Source organism: Callithrix jacchus, chromosome 8 (genome assembly GCF_049354715.1).
Source record: "Callithrix jacchus isolate 240 chromosome 8, calJac240_pri, whole genome shotgun sequence".
In the NCBI taxonomy this organism is placed as follows: Eukaryota; Metazoa; Chordata; class Mammalia; order Primates; family Cebidae; genus Callithrix; species Callithrix jacchus.
The window spans coordinates 131,193,537-131,218,306 of record NC_133509.1 but is presented as its reverse complement, the minus strand read 5'-3'; the positions used below and the strand labels follow the sequence as shown (position 1 = coordinate 131,218,306).

Genomic DNA, 24,770 nt, shown 5'->3' with positions numbered 1-24,770 from the left:
TTGGAATTAATCATTTATCACAAAGTGAACAATTTCAATTCTTAAACATACAATCATCCCTTTTCTTCATACTAACTCAAAATGAGTAAAGAGAACTTTATTCAAATGTTACAAATATCATTTACATTTAGCCTGAGATTAAGCATGAGAAAGTTCAACCTGAAGTCAGACTTCATTGCCCAGTTCAGCATCTGAAAATAAAGCTGAGAATGAATCTACATCATCAGACAAAGCATTCCGGTGAAGGCCGACAATGGATTGTGACACAAACTGAACTTTAATTTGCTCTGGTCCACACGGTCTTCAGAGCCTAAAAGTTCCTATTTTTTAATAATGATGGAAAAATATCCGCAAATGACAAAATGTATGAAGGTGTGACCAGATGCAAAATTTCAGTTCCACGTTTCTACAGCAGCTGCTTTAGGCGACCATTAAAAAACAACTCCCCAATCCTTATTGTTCAACATGTACTTGACAACATGTGGCAGCATGGTACAGTTTATGAAGTTTATAAATATCAGTACCTGTAATAAAATATAAAATACTGAGTATCCCTTTTTCAAATATGAAGTCTCTGAATGCTTCATTCATCCTTTGGCTTCAAACCCATACAATGCACTCATATTACATTGTAGATTTCGCATGGAGACAGAACACTGTACATCTGTCGGGGAAGGTGGGGTGCTGTGGGAATGCCAAAGCACTACGTCATAGAAAGTAAACGTTGAAGCAAAAATACTTTCTGAATATATACTATACATTATGTAAACACACATTCAGAATAAGAATCAACACAGGCCAAAATATTGTTTTTTAGGAAACCAGAATCTTCCTTCTTTTAAATCACACACTGAAGATGCTTTTTGTTAAGAAAAGGAATGGAGTCTGTTCCTGTATTTGCTTATGTGCTTAAATATCTAGGAAATGAGTAATTATTACATTCATTTGCTAACGGTTTATCCTCTGCTTAGTTGGCTGGCTGTTGCAAACATGGAATACAGAACTATTTCAGTCCCTGTTTTTCATTTAATACTAGTTAAGTAATATATAATTAATTCATCTTTATTAAACCATATTAGTAATATAAATAGATTACGTGAAGCAGTGAATTTCAAAATTTGTGCAGGGGAAACTAGTTGATAATTTGTTTCCAATAAGGCTAGTAGCAAATCATTACTACAAAGTTTGTCCAAGCTAGTAGTGAACCCCTGATTTAGCAGGCTGAATCAAAGTGTATAGTTAGGTAATTCTAATTCCTCTATTACTGTGCAAATCTAGAATTTCCTATGTAAAAGAGAGTGCTGGCAGCATCAAAGCCCTGTAATAAGAGTATGAAATACTGATTAGGATTTGAAATGCAGAGAGATTATATGAAGAAATGTGAAGGTCTTAATGATGGTATCACAGCAATGGCCTCAGAATTCCCTTAGTGAAACAGAAACTAAAATCATTATTCAATAATCTTCTGAGCCAAAAGCCTAAGTTGGAAGCAAGTGATTAAGACACAAAACCAAAGATGCATTTTCTGTGACCATATGCAAGAATTTCAAGCTTTATGTCAACATTCTGTACCAGCACCAGCCCCTCTGAAAGGAAAAAGTATAGTCATGACTGTCCATCCCTTTTCAAAGCTTCCAGTCTTTGAAGGAGTGCATTTCCAAATGCTTCCCGGTAGGCAGGGCTGAGTGTATCCAACAAGGAGTAGACCGTTTCATGGTAGGGAGTCTGTAAATGATCATCCACCTGGTCAAAAGCATAGCCTACCACCTACAAGAGAAATGCAACAGTGAATTCATCAGTTTTCATCTTGGTACAGAAAGCAAAAACCAAGTGTTTGTTTACGTGAATAATCATCCTTTTTAAAAAAAAATATATATTTTTTCCTAGCCCCTGGACCACCAGAGATACATGGGTAATTATCAAATGAGACTATTTCTCAAAGTCAGAGTATGTACATTTTAAACAAAAACTTTAACACTTGAGCAACTTGTAATATACAATACAGAAACACCCAATAAAATGCTCCCTATAGAATTTTTTTCAAAATTTAAAAGGTTTTATTTACTTCTGAGTCTCAAAGTAATGTAGAGAAAGAATTTGAAAAGCTACACAAAAACAGTACTTCATTTTCGTATTACAAAACATGCATGTATTATTTACCCTATTGAATTCTACATATATTGAAGGTCCACTATATTAAGTACTATAATAAGTAATATAGCAGTTCATATTTTTATCATTTTGTATTCCTTTTATACAGAATTCTATAAATTATTCCTAATGATTGTTTTAATTAGTTATTAATTTTAATAATTATTTTGTTAATTGGTTTAATAATTAGTTTATTAGTTTTCATAACTGCTTAGCTTTATTATTAGTAATCTGAACGGTCACTTCCACTTTATATATTTCTTATCTGACAGGGAATGAATGCTCAACTCTGTGAGATAAAAGGGAATGTTACTGTTTTTTTTTTTCTTGGCAGGGTACACTATTTCTGGAGGACTTGCAATACCATGTTGATGTGAGGAGTGAACAGAGCAAGAGCCTATTCTATCTCCCTGTTCCAAAAATCCATTTGATATACTATCCTTGGATAGAGGACGTAACAGATATTAAACTGGTAAGAAGAGATACTACCACCGATCTTAGCCAAAAGGCTGAGAAGTGATGTGCGGGGGTTTTTCTTTCCTCCTGTGAACACAGCTACAACTTTTCTTTTTGACAGGATTATGAGGTATGTCATGTTCACCAGCACAACATAGGGCAAAATTAATTTAGTTTTTGCTGACTTGACTAAAGTCTGTAAATTCCCTATATAAATCCTAAATTTTTATGACATCTATTTAAGCCATAGAGATGAAAGTTTATGTTAGAAATAGAAGGTGAGTGTTTTTTTGAATGAAGAGCAGAGGCAGACACTTGAGGAAAACGAATCACCCCTCTTCAGATCCATGCTCGATGACTGCACTCTCCAGTGGAGTACAGTTCAGTTTGCCTTCTTCCTCTTATCTCTGCTAGACTGTGATCTTTCTGGTGAACATGGGTCATGTCTTATTCATGGTTTGATTTTCAATTTGCTGATGCAGGATAGTAGTTCAACAACCGTTAACTGAATCAGACTGAAAAACAAATATTTGGGCACCTACTACATGCCAGGTTTTACAAATGGTTCAGATATTTCTGTATCATACAGTCAAATAATTATTCCCCAAATCATTTTAAGTTTTTTTATAATCTGTAAGTTAATTAAGAAGCAGGAACTCTCAGGGGTAGACAGACTCGCCCAAGATCATTAAAATTCACATTTAGGACTGCACTGCTGACTGTGATCAGAACTCCTTCTACCTCTCCACAGCCAACTTAGAATTAACCAACACAAGACAGAATTAGTTTACCTGGGGTCACTTATCTCTACTTCTGATTAAAGATCCATCTCTAAACACTAGGAGCTTTTAGTACAAATTTAAGGATGTGGAAAGGAGTGCATGAAAATCAGTTCATTCAGGTACTACACTTAAAGCTAAGCAGCAATCTTTGTGGCAGCTGTGAGGGAACTGAGGGCAGTACAAATGCTGGTCTTGCACTTTGCTCTATCAAGGAATATACAGTATACATGACTCATCTTCAGCAAATGGAATCCAGTGAAATAAAGAGATATTTATGTACTTAACATAATATTATGTGACATTCTTACTTGCTTAGACAGGCCTTGCGCACCACCTTATGATAATGTACAATTACTCTGAACAAATACAGAAACACAGAAATGTATGAACGTTTGCCAAGACTGAAGATTCATTGATTGGGAAGGTTAAAACTAAATTTTAGATTTTCTAATGTCTATCCCCCCTTTGTTCAGAAGGTCAAAGGTTTTTATAAGTTTTTTTTTTTTTTCCCAAAAGGGTCTCTTTGTGTACCCAGGCTGGAGTACGGTGGGCCAGTCACAGCTCACTGCAACCTCGAACTCATGGGCCCCCTCCTAAGCCTCCCAAGTAGTTGGGATAACAGGCAAGTGCCACCATGTTGGGCTAATTAAAACATATATATATATATATATATATATATATATATATATATATATATATATATATTGAAGAAACAGGGTCTCGCTATGTTGCCCAGGCTGATCTCGAATTCCTGGCCTGAATGATCCTACTAGCTTGGCCTCCCTAAGTGCTAGGATTATAGGCAAGGGCCACCAGGAATGGCCTGCGGTTTTTTTCTTTTTTAATTAAAAGTTGCTCTGTGGTGATGCTTTCTACTATTCTAAACTCATGATTTTCGTTTAAACAATGGAAAGGTTAATCTGCCTAGAAGAGCTGTCATAATAAAGAGATACTTATAATAAAGGGCTAATAGGACACCATTGGAAATCTGGGGGTGGAATGTTCTGCTCTGATTTATTTCTGATCTGGAAGACAGTGTTGTCAAGTATGTTATTTTAACAGAAGAGACATTTCTAGGAGGTTGACAAAGATCTTTTCAACACAATGACTGCAAAACCCATCAATGCAGAGAATGTATATATAATTTTGGTGAACACATTTAGCTATAGATGAGAAATAGTTTTGAGGGTCATGATTAAAACAAAGTCACACCCTGCAAATCAAATATTTTTCAAAAAAAATTCAATTTACCTATATTGATCAAAAGACTTTGAAATTAATAAAAATTTCTAGGTAAAAAGTTTTCCTTAAAAAAATTTTGGAAGCTACTGAATATCCAGTTTTTAGTTAACACTTTTCCCCTCCCTGCTCACCCCTCTTTTTAATAAAGTGGTAAAGACATAATTTTTTTTCTAAAAAGAAAAGTGAGTTACCTTAAGCCCCGCTTCAGTGAGCTCTAGGCAGTATCTGTTTCTCTCCTTGGTTTCCACATTGATATAGGCCACATCATCTGCACAGCGCAGGCTTTTCGAGACAAACATCTTGTTAACAGCAAAGAGAACATCGTTTACAACTGCTTCAGCTTCTAGCCTCATGTCTTTCATGTCAGTTCCTTCAAAACCATTGAGCTCTGAACCTTCTTCAAATCCTGCCATACTGCTTAGCTCCATGGGATTACAATCTGTTTCCATTCTGTAAAAAAAGCAGTTGTAAAATTTGTTTATAAAAGACATTCAAAATATTACATTTGATTAAAATTAGCTATGCCTTAAAACTGCTACTTAGTACAATACACTAGCTAATAATTTTGAGCAAAAATACAATCTAAAAACGTTTCTAGTGGTTTCTCACAGCAAAATCACAGACCTACAGATTTTCAAAAAAAGGATCTCCCCTCTTCACTTACCCGCAAAAGGTCAATTTCCATACTGACAAGCATTAAGAACATTATGTTTTTTTTAAGCTATATTGAATAATGTCGCAGTAACAATCCTAGTACATATTAAAAAAATATGTATATAATTATTTCTCTAGGAAAGATATTTAGAACCAAAACTGCTGAGTCAAAGGACATACTTATTTTAACTTTGAAGAGATACTGCCAATTTACCCTTCAAAATAGGAATGTATGACTTACATTTCACTAACAGAGTATGAGGGACTGTACTCTTTTTCACCTCCTTCCAATTGTTTTAAATTTTTGCCAATTTAAGAGGCAAAGAAGGATAGCTCATTGTTTTAATAAGTATTTCCTTGAGTAAACATCTTTTTGGATGTTTACAGGATATTTTTGGTTCTAAGATCATACAGTTGAAAAAGCAAAAATGGAAATGAATCTAAATGGTATGAAATTGTAGTACAAGCCTTTACCTACCACAGTACACTAGCTCTCAGTAGTTCCCTGTATGACTTCTGGATTGGGGTTTTGCTCTAGGCCTTCCCCATCCCATGGTTACATTTTAAAAATCCCTAAATTGCCTTCTAAATTCTCATTCTATCTGCATTTAACTCTTTGATCCATCTGGAATTTATTTTGCATAACTGTTTTCCAGATGGATAGCCAACTGTCCCAACACCATTTACTGAATAACTCATCTTTTCACCACTAATTTGAACTGACCCAAATGTTATATTTTAAAAAATATTATTTCTAATTTCTCATGCTAACTTGATCCAATATTACTGCCAGGCTGCTATGTGGTTTTAGCTTTTATTCTGTGACTGGGGTTAAAAAGGATCTTCCTGGCTATGTGTATTCTTAGGCAATTATATTCTTACAATTTGAAATGTATGAATGAGAAAAGTTAATGAATGTGAAAGTGCTCTGGAATGTGAAAAGGGCTTTACAGAACAAGCTATTGTGAGCTATTGCAATTTCTTTTTACTTGGCAGGTTTTAAAAGTAAAGTTTCATTTCTCTGATATGGATGAAGCATCTGCCATTGTGAATGAAGCATAGCTCTTCATTCTTTCGCATATTCTATCAACATTCATTTTCTATCTACTTGAGCACTGTGGTCAAGGCCTAGTCTGACCCCCACCTCACCACACTGGAGTTAGATTAGACCTGTAATAAACTCACTGTATTTTAAGAGACAAGGTCTCACCATGTTGCCCAGGCTAGAGTGCAGTGGTTATTCACAGGTGTGATCTTTGTGCACTAAAGCCTAGCACTCCTGTGCTCAAGCCATCCTGCTACCTCAGCTGCTTGAGTAGTTGGGACTACAGGCTCGTGCCACCACACCTGACCCTCAAATGCATTTTTAGAAGGAGTCTCAATTTTTTTCTGACAATACGGACAATATTTATAAGCATTTAATTTAAACTACTGATCTGGTACATGACACTGTCCGTTGCTATTTCCAAGTTACTAACTCATGCCCTATTTGTGTAATATTCAAAATCCTTTAAGGTAGTCAGAATTATCTGCAAGAGCTTATAAAATTATAGATAAATTTTCCTTACTGCAGAAAAACAAAATCAAAATCTCTGGAAGACACGTTATTTTTTTCAGAGCTTTTGAGTGGTTCTGCTGTGCAGGCACTGCTCTAAATTATCAGCAAAAATCAGCTAAATGTCATTTGCACATTATAAAAGTCAAAACTACTTGCTGAAGGCAATTTATAGTAACATACGTAAGGCTTTTTCAAAAAATTACATAGCAAATATATAATGTATTCCTCCAATCCCAGTTCAATTAATGATACGTTTTAAAGATTCTTAATCTTGTCTCTCACAGCACTTTACAAAATTAATCCCTCGCTACAAACAACAGAAGTTAATTATAAAATTACCAATTATTGCTGGAGCAATCTGTCGGGTAATTGAAAGCTCAAATTGACTTATTATATAGGAAAAACATTTGGTTTTCCAAATTTTACCTTATTCTAAAAATAATCAGTATACTGCTTAAGATTATATTCAGTTTTATATATACAAAACGAGCCCTTTCTTTTTTACATAGTTTTGAAGATTTAGAAATGACTGTCTACTATAAATCTTGACACCATAAATACCAAACATCTTAATTTTGCTAAAGTTGTCAAGTACTTCAGAGATGTCAGATATAATGATCATTACATAAAAAGATGTTTGTATGAGAAAGTTTTACATTTATAAAGCTTTTTTTATTTTTTGCAAGAGTCTAATTCATTGCAATTAGGACCTTAGTGATGCAGAAAGATCAAGAATCCAGCAGTTGAATGGAAGAAATCCTCACAGGTCAGTGAAGTAGGTCACCAAACAGTTTTAATAATCAGCACCAAGCTGCAAAGAGGAGGAAGATACCTTTCCTAACACTGAATTTTTATGACACTTTCCCTGAAATGTCTCTGAATAACATAAAATTCAGAACTTTTGATAATACATATAAATTAAAATAATGGTACATTATATAAATAACATTTTTAGCTATTATTTTAAGGTATGATTACAACTTCTTTTTTTGTTGGTTGAAACAGATTCTGGATTATTTACCAATATCCTTTTCCCTGCCTAATACCACACATATTTTCCAAGGGCAACCATAATGCCCTCTTCCTGTACTAAACAAAGTAACCAAGAAATTTGGCTGAGATTAACTCCAACCTCCAGATACAAACTGTTCCAAACTAATTAATACATGAAATTCTTCCTGTCACTTTATTTATTTATTTTTTTGAGATGGCGTCTCATTTTCTTGCCCAGGCTGGAGTGCAGTGATGTGATCTCAGCTCACGGCAACCTCCATCTCATGGGTTCAAGCGGTTCTCCAGCCTCAGCCTCCCGAGTAGCTGGGATTACAGGCCTGGCTAATTTTTGTATTTTTAGTTGAGATGGGGTTTCACCATGTTGGTCAGGCTTGTCCCAAACTCCTGACCTCAAGCAACCTGCCCACCTCGGCCTCCCAAAGTGCTGGGATTACAGGCATGAGCCACCGTGTCTGGCCTTCCTGGTCACTTTAATCCAGAATAGTTCAGTCACAGCACACAGCCCCAGCTGTTCCAGGCAGCCATCTCAGCCATGCTGAGATGGGGCCACTAGCCCAAGCACGATGCTGACAACAAAAAAACAACAGACTCAAGAGATTTACAGAGAAATGTAACCAGAGCCCATTCTGGTTTCCCAGCCTTTGCATTTCTCAGTTATTGGAGCAAAAAAATTCCCATTATCTTACTGGCAAGAGAAAGTATTCTACTGGATTTAGGAGTCTACCCATAATGAAAGGCAGTGACTGATTCAGCTCTACAACAGCCCCAGGTAAAAAGGTTTAGAAAATGGACCTCAGATGATCATGATGAATATTTTTGTGCCTGTTATGTAGAAAGTACTTAATAAAAGCTTTGTAGAATCTGGATATAAATTAGTTTCCTATTGTTACCATAACAAAATTATCAAGTTAGTAGCTTAAAATAGCACACATTTATTCTTACAGTTCTGGAGATGAGAAGTCTAAAAGCAACATGCCAGCAGGTCTGTATTCCTTCTAGAGGCTTTAGGAAGGAATCTGTCTCCTTGCCTTTTCTAACTTCCAGAGGCCATCTGAATTCCTCAGCTTATGGTAACTTCCTCAATCTTTAACATACATAAAAACATTCAACGACTTCTTTTCTGCCCTTCCTTTTTCGAAGAGTTATTTATTTATGAGACAAGATCTTGCTGTTGCCTAGGCCACAGTACAGTGGCACAAGAAAAAGTATTTATTTATGATTGAATGAGACAGGATCTTGCTGTCACCTAGGCCATAGTACAGTGGCACAATCTCGGGCTCAAATGATCCTCCCACCTCAGCCTCCCAAGTAGTTGGGACTACAATGGGTGCCATCATGCCCAGGTAATTCTACTTTAGAGACAGGGTCTTCCTATGTTACCCAGGCTAGTGTCGCACTCCTGGACTCCAGCAATCCTTCCACCTTGGTCTCCCAAAATGCTGGGATTACAGGTGGGAGGCACTGTGCTTGGCCATAGTTTATTTTCAATAAACATATTTGATGGGCAACATAAGGTGCTAGGCAGTTTACATGCTTCTCTTAAAAGGAGGCCCAGAGTACTTGCCAAGCCAAGCCCACTGCCTTCTCGGCAAAGGTTTCTGCATCATAGGACTCTGCTTTGTATTTTAATTCCAGCATCATCATAGCAAAATGTGCTGGGGATGGGTATTTCAATTAAAAGCACCAGCTCAAGGTTGGCAAGGGGTTTATTCATGTCCTAAGTCAACAGCGTTCTCCAACTACTTGATTCTGGATGGTGGCCTAATCAGATTCCCTCTCAAGGAGTTTGAAAAGAGCCAAAAACCAAGAAGTCAGTTAGCTGGTGATGACAGAAGTTACAGAGGCAGAGCAGTGAGCAGCTAGGTTGCTATGTTGACAGACATTTGAGAAGCAGCTTCTACATTTTGGATTATGTACCCCAAAAGGTTAAAATATTTTGAATAGACACATCTTATTATAAGCATTTATAGACATATTCTACCACAATTAAAGTATTTAAGACATATAAGTATACATTTAAACAGAAGGTAAAGATGGAATATAGATATATTTTCTGCTCAAAGGATTATCTGTGCACCTGACTAGAAGCCCGTACCATTGAGGATGAGGAAATACATGCCCATTTCAGTGAAGGAACAACCACTAGATTACTACTGACACTTTAGAACTGCCATCAGGTTACCAGAATGGTTGACTCATCAATGTGAATCCTGTAAAAATCTTTGGTTTCCCTTTTTGTACACAAAACAATTTATCATCATATAAGAAATTCTACATGAATAGAACTTTCTGTGATGATGGAAATGTTCTTTACTGTTGTCCTCCAATACAGTAGCTACTAACCATCTGAAGTTTGGCTATTGTGATGGAGAAATTGAATTTTAAAATTTATTTAATTTTGGTTCATTTAAATTAAAATAGCTAGTGGCCACGGTATCAGATGGCACGGTCTAGGGTCTAGACCTCTGTGAAAAGTTGCAGATAATATGATAATAAGCAGAGTTTATATTAAGGTTGAAATACCTCAGCAGATGTAAAGGCACTGAATCAAACTTTATATATGAGTAGCAAAATTTGGAAATTGAGATACAATTGAATCCTAACTACTGTACGTAAAGGAATCAATCATCACTTTTTCAAATAGTAAAAACTAATGAATTATCCTATGTTTTATAATCTTATCTACTTGGATTCTAAGTTTATTAATCAAATATCATAATCTACTCTGTACCTACATATCCAGCATTTTTTAAAACACTAGAATACTTTTTAAAAAATTATACTTTAAGTTCTGGGGTATGTGTGCAGATTGTGCAGGACTGTTACATAGGTATGCACGTGCCATGGTGGTTTGCTGCTTCCATCCCCACTTCATCTACATTAGGTATTTCTCCTAATGTTACCCTTCCCCAATCCCCCTACTCCCTGCTATCCTTCCCCTAGCCTCCCCACCCGCAATAGGCCCCAGTGTGTGATGTTCCCCTCCCTGTGTCCGTGCGTTCTTATTGTTCACCACCCACTCATGAGTGAAAACATACAGTGTTTGGTTTTCTGTTCTTGTGTCAGTTTGCTGAGAATGATGGTTTTCAGCTTCATCCATGTCCCTGCAAAGGACATGAACTCATCCTTTTTTATGGCTGCATAGCATTCCATGGTGTATATGCACCACATTTTCTTTATCTAGTCTATCACTGATGGGCATTTGGGTTGGTTCCAAGCCTTTGCTATTGTAAACAGTAGAGCACTAGAATACTAATAAAAGATGTCTACAGGTAGCTTGCAGTCTAATTTTGGAAATAAGATAGGCACATGAAATGAAATATTTGTACAAATATTAATGCCATAGAAACACGTCATAATTATTTCCCCCAAATGTACTTAATTGTGAGCAGCAGATAATTCTAGAAAACAATATGTCTTGGTCCTATTACAAACTCTATCACTAAACTTGTATGAACCTGAATTGGCCACATAATCTCATTGGTCTTACGAAGTTCTCATCTACAAAATAAGGTAAATGGGCAGAAAATTCTTTACTGTTCTAAGAGCTATAACATTGTCTTAGAACAGTAAAGATGGGGCTTGACAAAGGGTCCAGGTCAGTGAAAACTGGCCTGGAATGAGCATGAATAAAGAGTAACAAACAAGCAAAAAGGTTTTGAGAATTGTGAAGAATTTTGCATAGGAAACAAAGCATAAGCAAGGGTTGGCACAGGGTGTGGCAGGAACTAGCCTGGTTAAAATACAAGGATAGGCAGGGACGGCCCAATTTGACAGTGTGCTGACACCTAGAGAGAGGAATTTGATTTTGATATAATAGGCTGCTTTAAGGTCTTGGGAATGGAAATACAAATATCTTTTTATTTAATATGGGTTGCTTACTGGCAGTATGCAGGGTGGTCCTGCTTTTTTACGCACCTGGCAACCTCTATCTTTTAACTGGGGTGTGCTATGGTATGAATTTTTGCCCCTCCAAAACTCATGTTGAAATTTAATTTCTAATGCAACGTGGCAGCACCAAGAAGTGGAGCCTTAGGTGGTGACTGGGTCATGAGCGCTCTACCCAAAGAGTGGATTAATCCGTCCATGAACTAATGGTTCATGGGTTACCATGCAAGTAGAACTTGCAAGCGGTAGGAAGAGGGGACAGAACTGAGCCAGCACATTCAGTCTCCCTCGCCTGTAATGCCCTGTGCCACCTCAGGACTCTGCAGAGTCCCTACCAGTGAGAAGGCCCTCTCCAGATGTGGCACCTCTACCATGGACTTCTCAGCCTCCATTACGGTAAGAAATTTCTTTTCTTTATAAATTATCAAGTTTCAGGTATTCTGTTATAAGCTTCTCTGTTAAGAGAAGCATATAAACTGCCTAGCACGAAAATGGACTAAGGGTGTTTAGACCACTTACATTTAATTTGATTACTGTAATTACTGATACAGTTGAGTTTGAATTTGCTATCTTGCTACTTGTTTTCTTTTAGTCTCAGCTGTACGTTACTCCCTTTCCGTTATTTTCCTCCTTGCTTTTGAACTGACCCTTTTTTAGGATTCTTTATATCTTTTCGTTCTTATTAAATACATGTTTTGTTGTATGTTTTTGGTGGTTGCTTTAAAGCTTATAGTATAAATCTTTATCACAGTACACTTACAATTAATATTATACTACTTCATGTATACAAACTTTACAAGAGATTTTGCTATTTTTGTCATATATTTACTTCTACATAAGTTATAAACTTCATAACATATTATTTTTGCTTTAAACAATTATTTTTCAGAGAGATTTAGGTAATAAGTATTTCATATGTAACCATATAATTACCATTTTTGGTGCTCCTTCATTTGTACTGATCTATATCTACATATATGATCTGCATCATTTTCCTTCTGCCTGAATAACTTCTTACATTTCCTATAGTGGAGGTCTGCAGTTGACGAATCCTTTCATTTCTGGTTATGTCTGAACTAGTCTCCCTTGCACCTTCATATCTGAAAGATATTTTTGCTGGGTAGAGAATTATAGGTTGACAGTTATTTTTTTCTTTCAATATGTTTAAATATGTTTCTTGGGTACAGTGGCATGCACCTGTAGTCCTAGCTATTTGGGAGTCTAAGACGGAAGGACTGCTTGAACTCAGTTCATGACCAGCGTGGGCAAAAACATAAGAGCCTGTGTCTCTAAAACAAACAAAAAAATAAATTAAAAAGATGTTTCTAGACTATCATCTTGCTTGTATTGTTTCCAATGAGGCATCTGATGTCACTGTTATCTTTGTTTCTCTTGGTGTAGATTTTTCATGCTTCTTTTCCTTAGGTTTCATTGGGATTCTGGAATCTGTAGATTTATAGCTTTCAACAAATTCGGAAAATTTCTGGCCATTATCTCTTCAAACATTTGTGTGTCCCTACTCTCTTTGGGGACTCTAATTTTATGGATATTAGTCCAAGTGAAGGTGTCCTATTCCCCATTGTTGTATTTATTTTTTTCACTGTTTGAGTTTGAATTGTTTCTACTGATATGTCTTCAAGTTTGCGAATCTTTTCTTCAGTATCTGTGTCTTTTAATCTTTTAAACATATTCTCCATGTCTTTGCTCAATTTGCTCAATCTTTTTTGTAGCATTTTGAACATACAAAATCCAGCTGTAATAATTGTTATAATATCCTGCCTACTAATTTCAAGTTTTATTTCTGGGTTAGTCTCAATGAATGGATTTATCTTCTCAATTATAGGTTACATTCTGCTGCTTTGCATGCCTGGTTACTTCTGAATGGATGCAGAATATTGTGAATTTGGAGCCAGATGCTTTTATATTATTTTAAATACTATTGAATTCATTTGGTTAGACAGATGGTGAGAAAAAGTTTAAAAAGTAATAAATATTACTGAGCATTGTCCTGGGAGGTAGTTATCCGGAAACAGCTTGATCCTTAGGTCTTGCTGTTAGGCGGTACAAGAGCTGCATTTAATCTCTAGTTAATTTTGTCCCATTAGAGTCAAAAACTTTCTGAGTACTTTACCCAATGCCCTATGAATTAGGAGGGTTTCCATTCTGTATGGTAAGAATGAGAATTATCCCTGGTCCTGGTTTAGCTCAGAAAATTGTTTCCTTTAATTCTTACATTTTTTTCATGGAAGAACAGTTATGATTATTAAACACATGAAAATATGTTCAGTTAGAAATCAAAGAAATAATTAAAATGAGGTAACATTTAACATCTTGCAGATCAGTAAAACATTTTCCTTTTTGAGTCCATGCATAAAAAATTTTCTAAATCAAGTGTTATTGAGGATGCAGAACAGAGAACATTTAGACACTGTGAGTGGGAGTGTAAACTGGCACAACACTTTGGGAAATGATTTGATATTATCCAATAAAGATGAAAATCCAGCAATTTACTCTCCAGAGAAATCTGATGTATAATTTTCTTATCACCTCTGCTTGAGAAAGTCTCAAGTCAGTATGCTGTAATTCTTTTTTTTTTTTTTTTCAGACAGAGTCTCACTCTGTTATCCAGGCTGGAGTAGTGGTGTGATCTCAGCTCACTGCAATCTCAAGTCTCCTGGGTTCATGCAATTCTCCTGCCTCAGCCTCCTGAGTAGCTGGGATTACAGGTGCCTGCCACCACATGTGGCTAATTTTTGTATTTTTAGTAGAGACGGGTTTTCACCATGTTGGTTAAGCTGGTTTCAAACTCCTGACCTTAAGTGATCCACCCACACAGGCCTCCCAAAGTGTCTGGATTACTGGCGTGAGCCAATGCACCTGGACCCTCCTCTAATTCTTTTTGGTAGTTCTTTCCCCAGCCTAGGGCAGTGAACTCACAGCCATCAATCAGTATTCAGCTGTAGGCTGAAGTGAGACCCTTTGTACATCTTCAGAGTCCTTGCTTTCTGTGAAGCTATTTACTTTCTAGTACTCTGTCCTAGCTGCCTTGACCTTCTTGGGTTTCTAGCTCCATGTCCTCAATTCAGGGAGGCCATCAGGCTTTACTTGGGTTTTTCTTTCCAAGGCCATGCCTGGAGACTCTCTAGACAATACAGTGGGGCAACAGGCTCACCATATTTGTATGTTGCTTCTCAGGGATTACTGCCCATTACCTGATGCTCAAAAGTCCTGAAACCATTGTTTCATATATTTAGTCCATTTCTTCTTTTTTTTTTGAAATTAAGGTGAGAGGGTCCTTGTTAGTCTATCTTGGCCATGTAAGTGGAAATCCCAATAATCAGTTCTGAGCTAACTTTGCAAGCCTATTTCATCGGTTTCTCTTTCACTGACTTTGGTCTCTCCTATACTACTCTGAACCAGCTTTTACCATCTTGCTGTTAACTTCATTATTAAATACATTTTTGACACAGGCTCACCATATGTTTTTAACTTAAAAATGTATTTTAACAAAATACTTTGAAGACTTATGATCCTCTAAAATTCAGCTCAGACAAACCTATTTCAGGATTCTGTATCTGATCTCAAGATGGTCCATCACTATATCTCCCTGAATAGTATCTCTACTTTGGTACTGCTGTACTTAAGCCTCATGGCAAATAATTTTTGCGTCTGTACTACTGCAAACCCATGAAAATGGGAGCGTGTTCCAGCACAGTGTCTGGCATAAAGCAGAATGTCACTGAATATTTTCTAAATGAATAAAACACAGAAAAAATTCTAACTCTCTGCTTCTTAAGTATGATACTCAGCTCTGTGACAAAGAGTATACAAAGATGCAGGACAAACATGGCAGATGTTCTTGGAAAATATACATCACTGTTACTATACCAGTATCAGGAAATATTACAAAACTTCCTAGAGTTTTAAATACAAAGTACACAAATATTTGGATGTCTCAAGCCACATCCTCTTTTGGTTATACCCCTACACGTCTATAGTTTCCTTTGCCTCTAAATCTAAAAGGTAGGTTTGAATGAGGAATATTTGCATGAAAAATCAGCTTGAGAAGTATAGCCTAACCAAAGGAATTAATCCAACAAGGTGAAAATTTCAGGCACTGTGTCTTGCAGTATGAAGTTAACAAGCAGAGGCAGGAGCTGGGAAAAGGGTACCAGGTAAGGGCTAAGGTTAGGTTTTCTCTAAGTTTTTGCAACTCTTTCCGCTTCAGTTATGCTATCGCTCTCTGTTAAAAAATAATTATTGATAGTTTTGGCTGGGCGTGGTGGCTCATGTCTATAATCCCAACACTTTGGGAGGCTGAGGCTGGTGGATCACTTGAGGTCAGGAGTTCAAGACCAGTCTGGCCGACATGGCGAAACCCCATCTCCACTAAAAATACAAAAAATTAGCCGCGTGTGGTAGCGCATGCCTGTAATCCCAGTTACTAGGGTGGCTGAGGCGAGAGAATCTCTTGAACCCAGGAGGCAGAGGCTGCAGTAAGCTGAGATCTCACCCCTGCATTCCAGCCTGGGTGACAGAGTAAGACTCTGTCTCAAAAAAAAAAAAAAAAAATTGATAGTTTTAATTTTTTAGTATTTGAATTTTCCTGGAGAAAAGGAAATGTATTATGTTTTCAACAAGAAAAAACAATTTAAAAATTGCAGTATTTTGGAGAGTATAAAGTGTAGGAAGCAGAAATCCTAGAGAAACCAGGTTATTATTCAGACACTTAAAATAACTGGTAGCATCAGTTACAGATAAAACAACAGTTCTGAATTTATCTGCATTTCCAACAACTGTTTTGAAAGGAAAAATGAATAAAGTTTATTATCAGCAACATTAAAAATTTAGGCAAAGTTAAAACCCAATTTAACCTTTGTTTTCTGTAATACATAACATTAATCTGTTTTCAATAGCTTAGAGACATATTTATTTTGAAATAGAAAATTTAATTCACAATCATGTATAGTATCACAAATATAAAGTGTTTGTAATTCAGTAAGAATGGCTATTTTCCCATGTATACAACGGTTTATAAAATTACTCTGCACCTCATTTTCAGCAAGGACAGAGATATATATATTTAGTAATTATAAATCTAGACAACATAATTGTATTGTGCTTATCTTAGTCTGTTTGTATTGCTGTAAAGAAGTACCCCAGGCTGAGTCATTTATAAAGAAAAGAGGTTTATTTGGCTCATGGTTCTACAAGCTGTACATGAAGCAGTGTGAGAATCTGCAATGGCCTCCAGCTGCCTCCACTCATGGTGGGAGAGGAGCCAGTGTGTGAGGGAGGGTGGGTGTGGGGAAGACAGACAGACAGGTAGGTAGGTAGGTAGATAAAATAGATAGATACATAGAGAGGAGGAGAGCCAGGTACTAGCTAGGTAGGTAGATAGAGAGGATAGATAGATAGATAGATAGATAGATAGATAGATAGATAGACAGATAGATATAGAGGAGGAGAGCCAGGCTCTTTTCAACAACCAGTTCTGTCAGAAACTGAGTGAAAACTCACTCATTCTTGGGAGAAAGACATTGAGCCATTCATGAGATCCCTACCTCTCGCCCCTCAAACTGGCCCCTCCAACTGGCCCCTCCCAGCCCTGCTCCCACCCCCTGATCCAAACACCTCTCACCAGGCCCCATCTCCAACAATGCAGATCAAATTTTGACAAGAGACTTGGTGGGGCCAAACAAACCCCATCCAAACCACAGCCTTCCACTCCTCGCTTCTCAAATCTGATGTCCTTCTCACATTCAAAATACAATTATTCCATCCCAATAGTCCCCAAGTCTTGTTTTGTTCCAGCACCAACTTAAAAGTCCAAAGTCTCATCTGAGACTCAAGGCAAGTTCCTTAAAGCTATAAGCCTATAAAATAAAAAACAAAGTTATTTACTTCCAAGATACAATGATGGAACAGTCATTGGATACATGCTGTTTTCCAAAGGAAGAAATTGGCCAAGAGAAGGGTGAGAGGCCCCATGAGACTCAGAAACCCATCAGGGCAGACATTAAGCTTAAAGTTCCCAAACCTGCTTTGAGCATGTCCTGCATCCTGGGCACAGTGGTGTGAGGGGTGGGCTCCCAAGGCTTTGGGCAGTCCCAGCCCCATGGCTTTCCTGGGTGCAGCTCATGCGGCTGCTCTCATGAGTTGGAGTCAAATGCCTGTGGCTTTTCCAGGATGAAAGTGCATACTGCCAGTGGCTCTGCAATTCTGTGGTCCCCATGGCAACCTTGTTCCCATAGCTCTACTAGTTAACACTCCAGTGGAGACTTTCCATCAGAGCTCCAACACCACATTTCTGCTTGGCACTGTCCTAGCAGAATATTTCTGTGACACCCAGGCCTTCTGATACACCCTCTAAAATCTAGGTGGGAGCTGCCAAGCCTCTGCCACTCTTGTATTCTGTGTCCTGCAACACACAGAATCTGCAAAGGCGACAGCTTGCAGCCTGAGCAGTACCTGGAGCCCTCTGAAACAGAGCTGGAGCTGGAGCAACCAGGATGCAGGGAGCACGTTCCAAGGTGGCACACAACAGTTGCACCCAAGGCTTTGACCATGGAAACCATTCTTGGTCTTCTAGGCTTCTGGACTTGTGATGAGAGGGACAGCTTAGGAGATTTCGGAAATGTCTTGAGGGACTTTTCCCCATTGTCTTGGCTATTAGCACCTGGCTCCCTTTTATCTGAACTAACTGGATTCTTCTGAAAATGCTCTTTCCTTCTTTACACAAGGCCAGGCTGCAAGTATTTCCATATTTTTATGCTCTGCTTTACTTTTAATTATAAATTCCAACTTCAGGTCATTTCTTTCCTCCCATATTTGATTGTGAGCTATTCAAAGCAGCCGTGCCACTTCTTGAACTCTCTGCTGCTTAGATATTTCTTATACCAGATACTCTAGGTCATAACTTAAGTTTGGCCTTCCACAAAGCCCTAGGGCATGGAGGCAATGCAGCCAAGTTCTTTGCTACAGTGTAACAACGGTGATGTTTGCTCAAGTTCTCAGTAAGACCCCGTTTCCACCTTAGCTCTCCTCAGCATGGCCTTTACTGTCTCTATTTCTATCAGCACAATCACTTAACCAATCTCTAAGACATTCCAAACATTCTTTTATCTTCTTGTTTTTTGAGTCCTCCAAGCTCTTTCAGCCTCTGCCCATTACCCAGTTCCAAAGCTGCTTCCGAGTCTCTTTATATCAACATCCCACTCTTAAGTACCAATTTTCTGCCTTAGGTGCTTCCACTCAAGACAGAAGGGGAGCCAGCATATGCAGATCACATGGTGAAGGAAGGAAAAAGGGAAGGGAGGAAGGGAGGGGGAGAGGGAGACAGAGAGCGAGTGGGGAGAGAGAGGGAGAGAGAGAGAAAAAGTGAGTGAGGAGGTGCCAGGTTCTTTTCAACAACAAATTCTCAGTGAACTAAGAGTGAGAGCTCACTGGCTCTCGGGAGAAGGGCACTGGGCCATTCATGAGGCATCCACCACCAGGATCCAAACACCTCCCACCAGGATTCACCTCTAACACTGGGGATCAAATTTCAACATGAGGCTTGGTGGGGCAAAGTGCTTTTGTTGATTAACGAGGGAAGTCAGGATGAAGAAATACAGTGTTAATTTGAGTTTTAAAGACTGTAAATAAGCAGAAACACTGGCTGGGTGCCCTGGCTCATGCCTGTAATCCCAGCACTTTAGGAGGCCAAGGTGGGTGAATTGTTTGAGTCCAGGAGTTTGAGACCCGCCTGGGCAACATGGTGAAACTCTGTCTCTACAAAAGAATATAAAAATTAGCTGGGCATAGGGCACAAGCCTGTAGTCCCAGCTACTTGGGGGCTGAGGTAGGAGGATCACTTGAACCTGGGAGGTTAAGGCTACAGTGAGCAATTGTGCCACTGCACTCCAGCCTGGGTGACAAAGTGAGACTGTGTCAGAAAAAAGGTGGGGGCAGAGCAGCAATACACCCTGTAAACCTTTACTTCAAAACCAGAAACTATAAATGAGACTCTAGTAAAAGACCCTTAAAAACTGAATGTTGAAAAAAAAATCCAGGTATTACAGTTTCTCATTTCTACATAATATGGTAGAAAATATGTATTATTTGGCACTCTATTTAAAGTACATTCTAACAAACATAAATCAATATCTAAAAAGACATTAAAAACCTCACTGCTTTCCCTTTAAACTCCAACTAGTAATATTCTGTTTCTAGTAAAGAAACAAAAATTGAAATACCTTACAATTGCTATTATTTATTCTGGTAGATTGTTACCTGCTTAAAACATCATACATAAATTATTTAAGAACCAGCTATTTTCTCCATGTGTTGGCATAATTTTTGGGTGGTGTTCGTATTTTTGGAGGATTCACAAAACTGGTTATTATGACACTGATTACTAAATCCTTTATTCTTTACTTCTTAATTTATTGGACTATTTTGTTTCATTATGAGTTCAGAGCATCAAAGAGCTTTGTCCTTAATAACCAAAAAGAACAGACACGGAAAGTCATATATATGTAGCCTGACAAAAGAACAGTGCCAGAAAGATCTCCAGAGCAGTACAGAGATTGCAAATTTTCACTTTTAAAGTCTGACCTTTCAGTTGACATTGTAACAGTCAGCTGAGGGCAAGATACAATATCTTATTCATAATTACCTTTATTTGTACCACACACTACAACCTGGAAAATCCTCTCAATGTGAACAAGAAGTGGCCGGTAAGGTGTGATGGTTAACAGGCTCTCAAGCTGGCTGATGGGGTTAGAATCTTAGCTCAGCCACTTAATTTACTCTGTGACTTGAGAAAAGATGTTTTAATCTTTCTCAGCTACATATTTCTTCTCTTTAAAATGATGCTAAGTGATATTTAGAGAACCAAATGAGTGAATATGAAAAGTGCTTAGAATTGTGCTGGGCCAACAGCTCAAGAAATGTAATCCATTATATTAAAAGTATTCAACACTATCTTTCAAGAAGAAAGCCTGGCCCTGAAACTCAAGCCATGTGGTTCCAAGTTAGGTGCTGTTCACATTATGTACGGGGGTGGCTGCTACTGTGTTGTACAATTCCTCCAAGAGCCGTGAGGCATGCAGCCCTGATAGCATATTCCTGTTATCTCAGGTACAAGTCATTAAAAAAGGTCAAGTACATTTCCTTCGCTTTTCTTTCATTTCCCATGTTAACAGATTTCTCTCTGAAGGATGATTATTTTGACATGACCTATTTAGCCTCTGGTATACAGTGTCTCACCTGTCACTTCAAACTTTTATATAATTTTTAGTAGGCTGACAGTATTCAGTTGGGAAATTATTTTCTTTTTTTAAAATTTATTTTTTGAAATAAGATCTTGCTCTGGCACCCAGGCAGATCCCAAAATCCTGGTCTCAGGTGATCCTCCCGCCTTGGCCTTTCAAAGCACTGGGATTACAGGGGCATGTCACCACACCTGGCCAGGGTAATTATTTTCATCTTTGTGGGAAAGAGAAAAGTTCCTTTTGAAAGTTTCCTTTCTTGTTAAATTGTAAGTGTGCTAATAACTTTGTTAAGCCCGGTCCTATGCAGCTGTTAGACATGCCATGCTTACAGGCACGTAGTACATTCTACGTTCTTGTACTTTAACCAAGATATCTGTGCTGGACGTACTCACAGGCATGTCCCAGCTTTCCACTGCTTTTACCTGTTCAAAAAAGTTTTAAGTTGTGAGCCAATCGGGTTTTAGTTTAGATTGTGAGGTCTGGCTTCAGCCAACGGAGATCAGAGACAGCAATAAGGACGCTCCCAAATGCGCAAGGGACAAATGTGTCTGTTTTCCTTTGTTCATTGCACTCTTGTGGCACGATGGCTAGTGAGGGTACCCTTCCTGCAGTCTGGGAAGTAAAAACTGCGTTGCTGAAAGATCCTTTGTTCCAGTGCTAATTTTTCTTTATGGCATTGAGCATCTATTTCCAACAATCTTCCCCAAGTAATGCAAGGTGTTAACATTTTGTGACAGGTACTTTGTCTTTGACAAAACACAAAAACAGCATAGTGATTTGGGATGAGTTTGTACCCTGTTTTAGCCAAAGGTATCATAATGACAAGTCATAAACCTTAATATTTGTACTAAATTTCTCCTAGAAAGCATAAAGTTTACAAGGCAACACACAATACTCTGAAGAGCATATTTGTTACTGTAAAACCTTCCATTTTAATTTTCCTTTCTGATATTTGAAATTGTAGGCATTCTATGGATAGCCTGAATGCAATCCTATATTGAAAAGGAAACCACCCACTTAATAGCTGCTGAAAGAAGTCCAAATCATATCTATTTGTCAGAAGTCTAGTTCAAACCTTCCAAAGTCTAATTTCTTACCAGATAAGATCCCACCTTTGACTTTTTATACCACCTTGCTTATATTCCTTTATGGCAAATATTAGAATTATTATTTGCAAACATGCCTTATCTTCAAACTACATCCAGAATCCACCTGCTTCTAACTAACCCTCTTCACTGCTACCACTTTGGTAATCCTTGGATTACCGCGATATCCTTCTAACTGGTTGTTGTTGTTTTCACTCTACCCCTCCCACCTCCACACCAGACTATTCTTAACACAGCAGTTAGCATGATCCCATAGAAACTTAAGGCCATATTATGTCACTCCTCTCCCAAATCCATCTCACCCAGAGTAAAAGCCAAAATTCCTTTTTTTTTTGAGACAGAGTCTTGCTCTGTCGCCCAAGCTGGAATGCAGTGGTATGCTCTCGGCTCACTGTAACCTCTGCCACCTGGGTTCAAGCGAGTCTCCTGCCTCAGTCTCTCAAGTAGCTGGGATTACAGGCACACGCCATGACATTGACTAACTTTTTTGTTTTGAGACCGAGTCTTGCTCTGTCAACACCTAATTTTTTATATATTTTGGGTAGAGACGGAGTTTCACCATGTTGGCCAGGTTGGTCTTGAACTCATGATCTCAAGTGATCCACCTGTCTTGGCCTCCCAAAGTGCTGGAAATACAGGTGTGAGCCATCGTGCCCGGCCCCAAAGTTCTTATAATGGCCTACAAGGCCCTACATGATGTGCTTCCTCTGTACCCCCAGCCCCCAGCCCCTCAGCTTCTACTTTCTTTCATTCGTTCCTGATGTTCCTTAAACTCACTAAGCATCCTGTGACAGGGCATTGCACCTGCTGTTCCCCATGCATGGAAAACAACTCTTCCAGGTATACATGTGCCTCACTTCCCAGCTTTCTCCCAAGTTTCTGCTAAAATGTAATCTTTTTGAATAAGAGAATTTCCCTTATCATCTCACATAAAAATGGCAAGTCCGTTCTCTCTTCCCCATCTCCATTCCCTTTACATTGCTTTCGCTTTTCCAATAGCCCTTATCACCACAATGCATATTAGTCACTCATTTATTGTTATGTTTCACCTCCCTTCAATAAAATGTAAGCTCCAGGAAGGAAGAGTCTTATCTGTTCACTGTTGTTATCGCCAACACCTAGAACAGTGCTTGGCACATAGAAGGCAACCCATAAGTATTTACAGAATAAATGAACAAACCTTCCACTTTATTATTATTAAGAGGCGGGGTCTTCCTCTGTAGTTCAGGCTGGAGTGCAGTGGCATGATCATAGCTCACTGTAGCCTTAAACTCCTGGGCTCAAGCAATCCTCCCGCCTCAGCCCCTAAATTAGCTGGGACGACAAGCAGGCACTACCATGGCCAACGACCTTCAACTTTATAACACAAACTCCTTGAAGGTTCTGCTTGATTCTCGACACTTTTCACATCAACTGTGGTGCCTTTTATTTAATGGACCTAAACAAATATTTCTGAATGAAGAAGAGCCAGGAAATCTAAGTTACTGAGAATACTGGGATAAGTCTACAAAGAATGAGGGGAATCAACAATCCAAGCAACTGCATATAGAGCACCCTGGTTCTAAAACGAAAAGGCGGTTGCGGAAAAGGCAACCAGATCTTTCTTCACCTACCAAGGTTTTGGGCTGTATTTCCAAGGCATTCATGAAAGTTACCGAGACAGTACATATTTCACTCCTTAAACTGGTCGTCTTAATTCACTGTGATTAAATAGCTGTATGTTTCAGGACTGTTCAGGTTCGTGCCCTACTCATCACAAATCCATGCACATAAGATTTTAATCCGCTCACACGCGGTAAAGGAGGCAACGTAGGCTCAAGGTGGCTGGGCTAATTGGTGTCAATGCCAGGATTCTAACCCAGGACATCTGGCTTCTGGGCCACCGAAATCCGCACCCAGGCCTTGAGAGGCTGACTAACTTAAGAGCCGGCTCCGCCTCTGCAGGAGTTGCCTCCCAAAAGGCAGAAATACGATTGCGCAGACTGCCAGAACAGCCCAAGTTCTTCACCAGGTTTCCGCGAGGTCAGGAGCCTCTAGCATTTCTCAAGGAATGCAGTTTTGCCCACAGATGCTTCCAAAACCCAAGTTTCCTGATCGCTGGTATGACACACCCAGGATTAGGCGAGCGTATGGGAGAAGCGCTCTGCAAACCGCAGGCGAACCGCGACGAAGAGGAAGCCTCGGAAACAATACCTGAATGAAGCGGTGGACGAAGAACTTGCTGACTATGGGCACCAGTCAATACTCGGGGGCGGGCGGGTATGCTCAAGAGGGGCTCCAGTCCTCCCCGCGGAGACGGCGGCGCCCCAAGTGTGCGTTTCCGGAGCGCCGGGGTCTCAGCGGGGCCGGGAGAGGCAGGCCGGCCGGAACCGCCCCCAGACCCCTCTTAACCCGGGAGCGGGGCCCCTGCAGACTATCGCCCCTCTCGGCCCAGCCCGCTGCGTAGCGTCGCCTCCCCGTCCGGAAGGCCCCATAGCCGGCCGGCGCCCTGAGCCCATAGCCCTTCTCGGCGGCCGCTCCCTAGCCTGCAGCCCACCCGGCAGCCACTCACCTGCGAACCCCACGTCCTCTTCTTCCTCCCTCCAGAAGCGACTGGAGCCGACCCGCGGCGCCGCCCCCTCCCGCCCCGCCCTCGCCTGCCCCGCCCCCTCGGAGCCGGAAC

The 24,770-nt window shown here is 39.1% G+C and overlaps 1 protein-coding gene and 1 non-coding gene across 5 annotated transcripts; both read right to left on the bottom strand.

The window, feature by feature from the left end:
- Positions 1-24,702, bottom strand: GSKIP (GSK3B interacting protein). 4 transcript variants are annotated; one of them, XM_078335714.1, is made up of 4 exons: positions 17,786-17,955; positions 7,554-7,654; positions 4,823-5,081; positions 1-1,767 (listed from the first exon to the last, which is right to left on the bottom strand). In XM_078335714.1, exons 3-4 carry the CDS (start codon positions 5,078-5,080, stop codon positions 1,606-1,608), a joined length of 420 nt encoding a protein of 139 aa, XP_078191840.1. In that variant the 5' UTR covers position 5,081; positions 7,554-7,654; positions 17,786-17,955; the 3' UTR covers positions 1-1,605. The 4 variants fall into 4 exon arrangements, with proteins under 4 accessions (XP_078191840.1, XP_002754309.1, XP_078191841.1 ...); XM_002754263.7 differs by lacking the exons at positions 7,554-7,654; positions 17,786-17,955 and adding an exon at positions 24,660-24,702; XM_078335715.1 differs by lacking the exons at positions 7,554-7,654; positions 17,786-17,955 and adding an exon at positions 24,302-24,435.
- Positions 2,482-2,672, bottom strand: LOC118145463 (U2 spliceosomal RNA). The gene has a single exon (XR_004730565.3). It is a non-coding gene; the product is annotated as a U2 spliceosomal RNA (small nuclear RNA).
- Positions 24,703-24,770: the final 68 nt, after the last annotated feature.

What these genes read in the sequence shown, in the direction of transcription:
- GSKIP (XM_035261414.3), bottom strand. Translation starts at nt 17,865, where the DNA reads ATGGGGCTGGGACTGCCCAAAGCCTTGGGAGCCCACCCCTCACACCAC. An exon ending in GCAGGACATGCTCAAAGCAG is followed by an intron (nt 5,082 to 17,785) that starts GTTTGGGAACTT and finishes CTTTTTTTACAG; the next exon opens with AATGGAAACAGATTGTAATC. An exon ending in TCACTGAAGCGGGGCTTAAG is followed by an intron (nt 1,768 to 4,822) that starts GTAACTCACTTT and finishes TTTCTCTTGTAG; the next exon opens with GTGGTAGGCTATGCTTTTGA.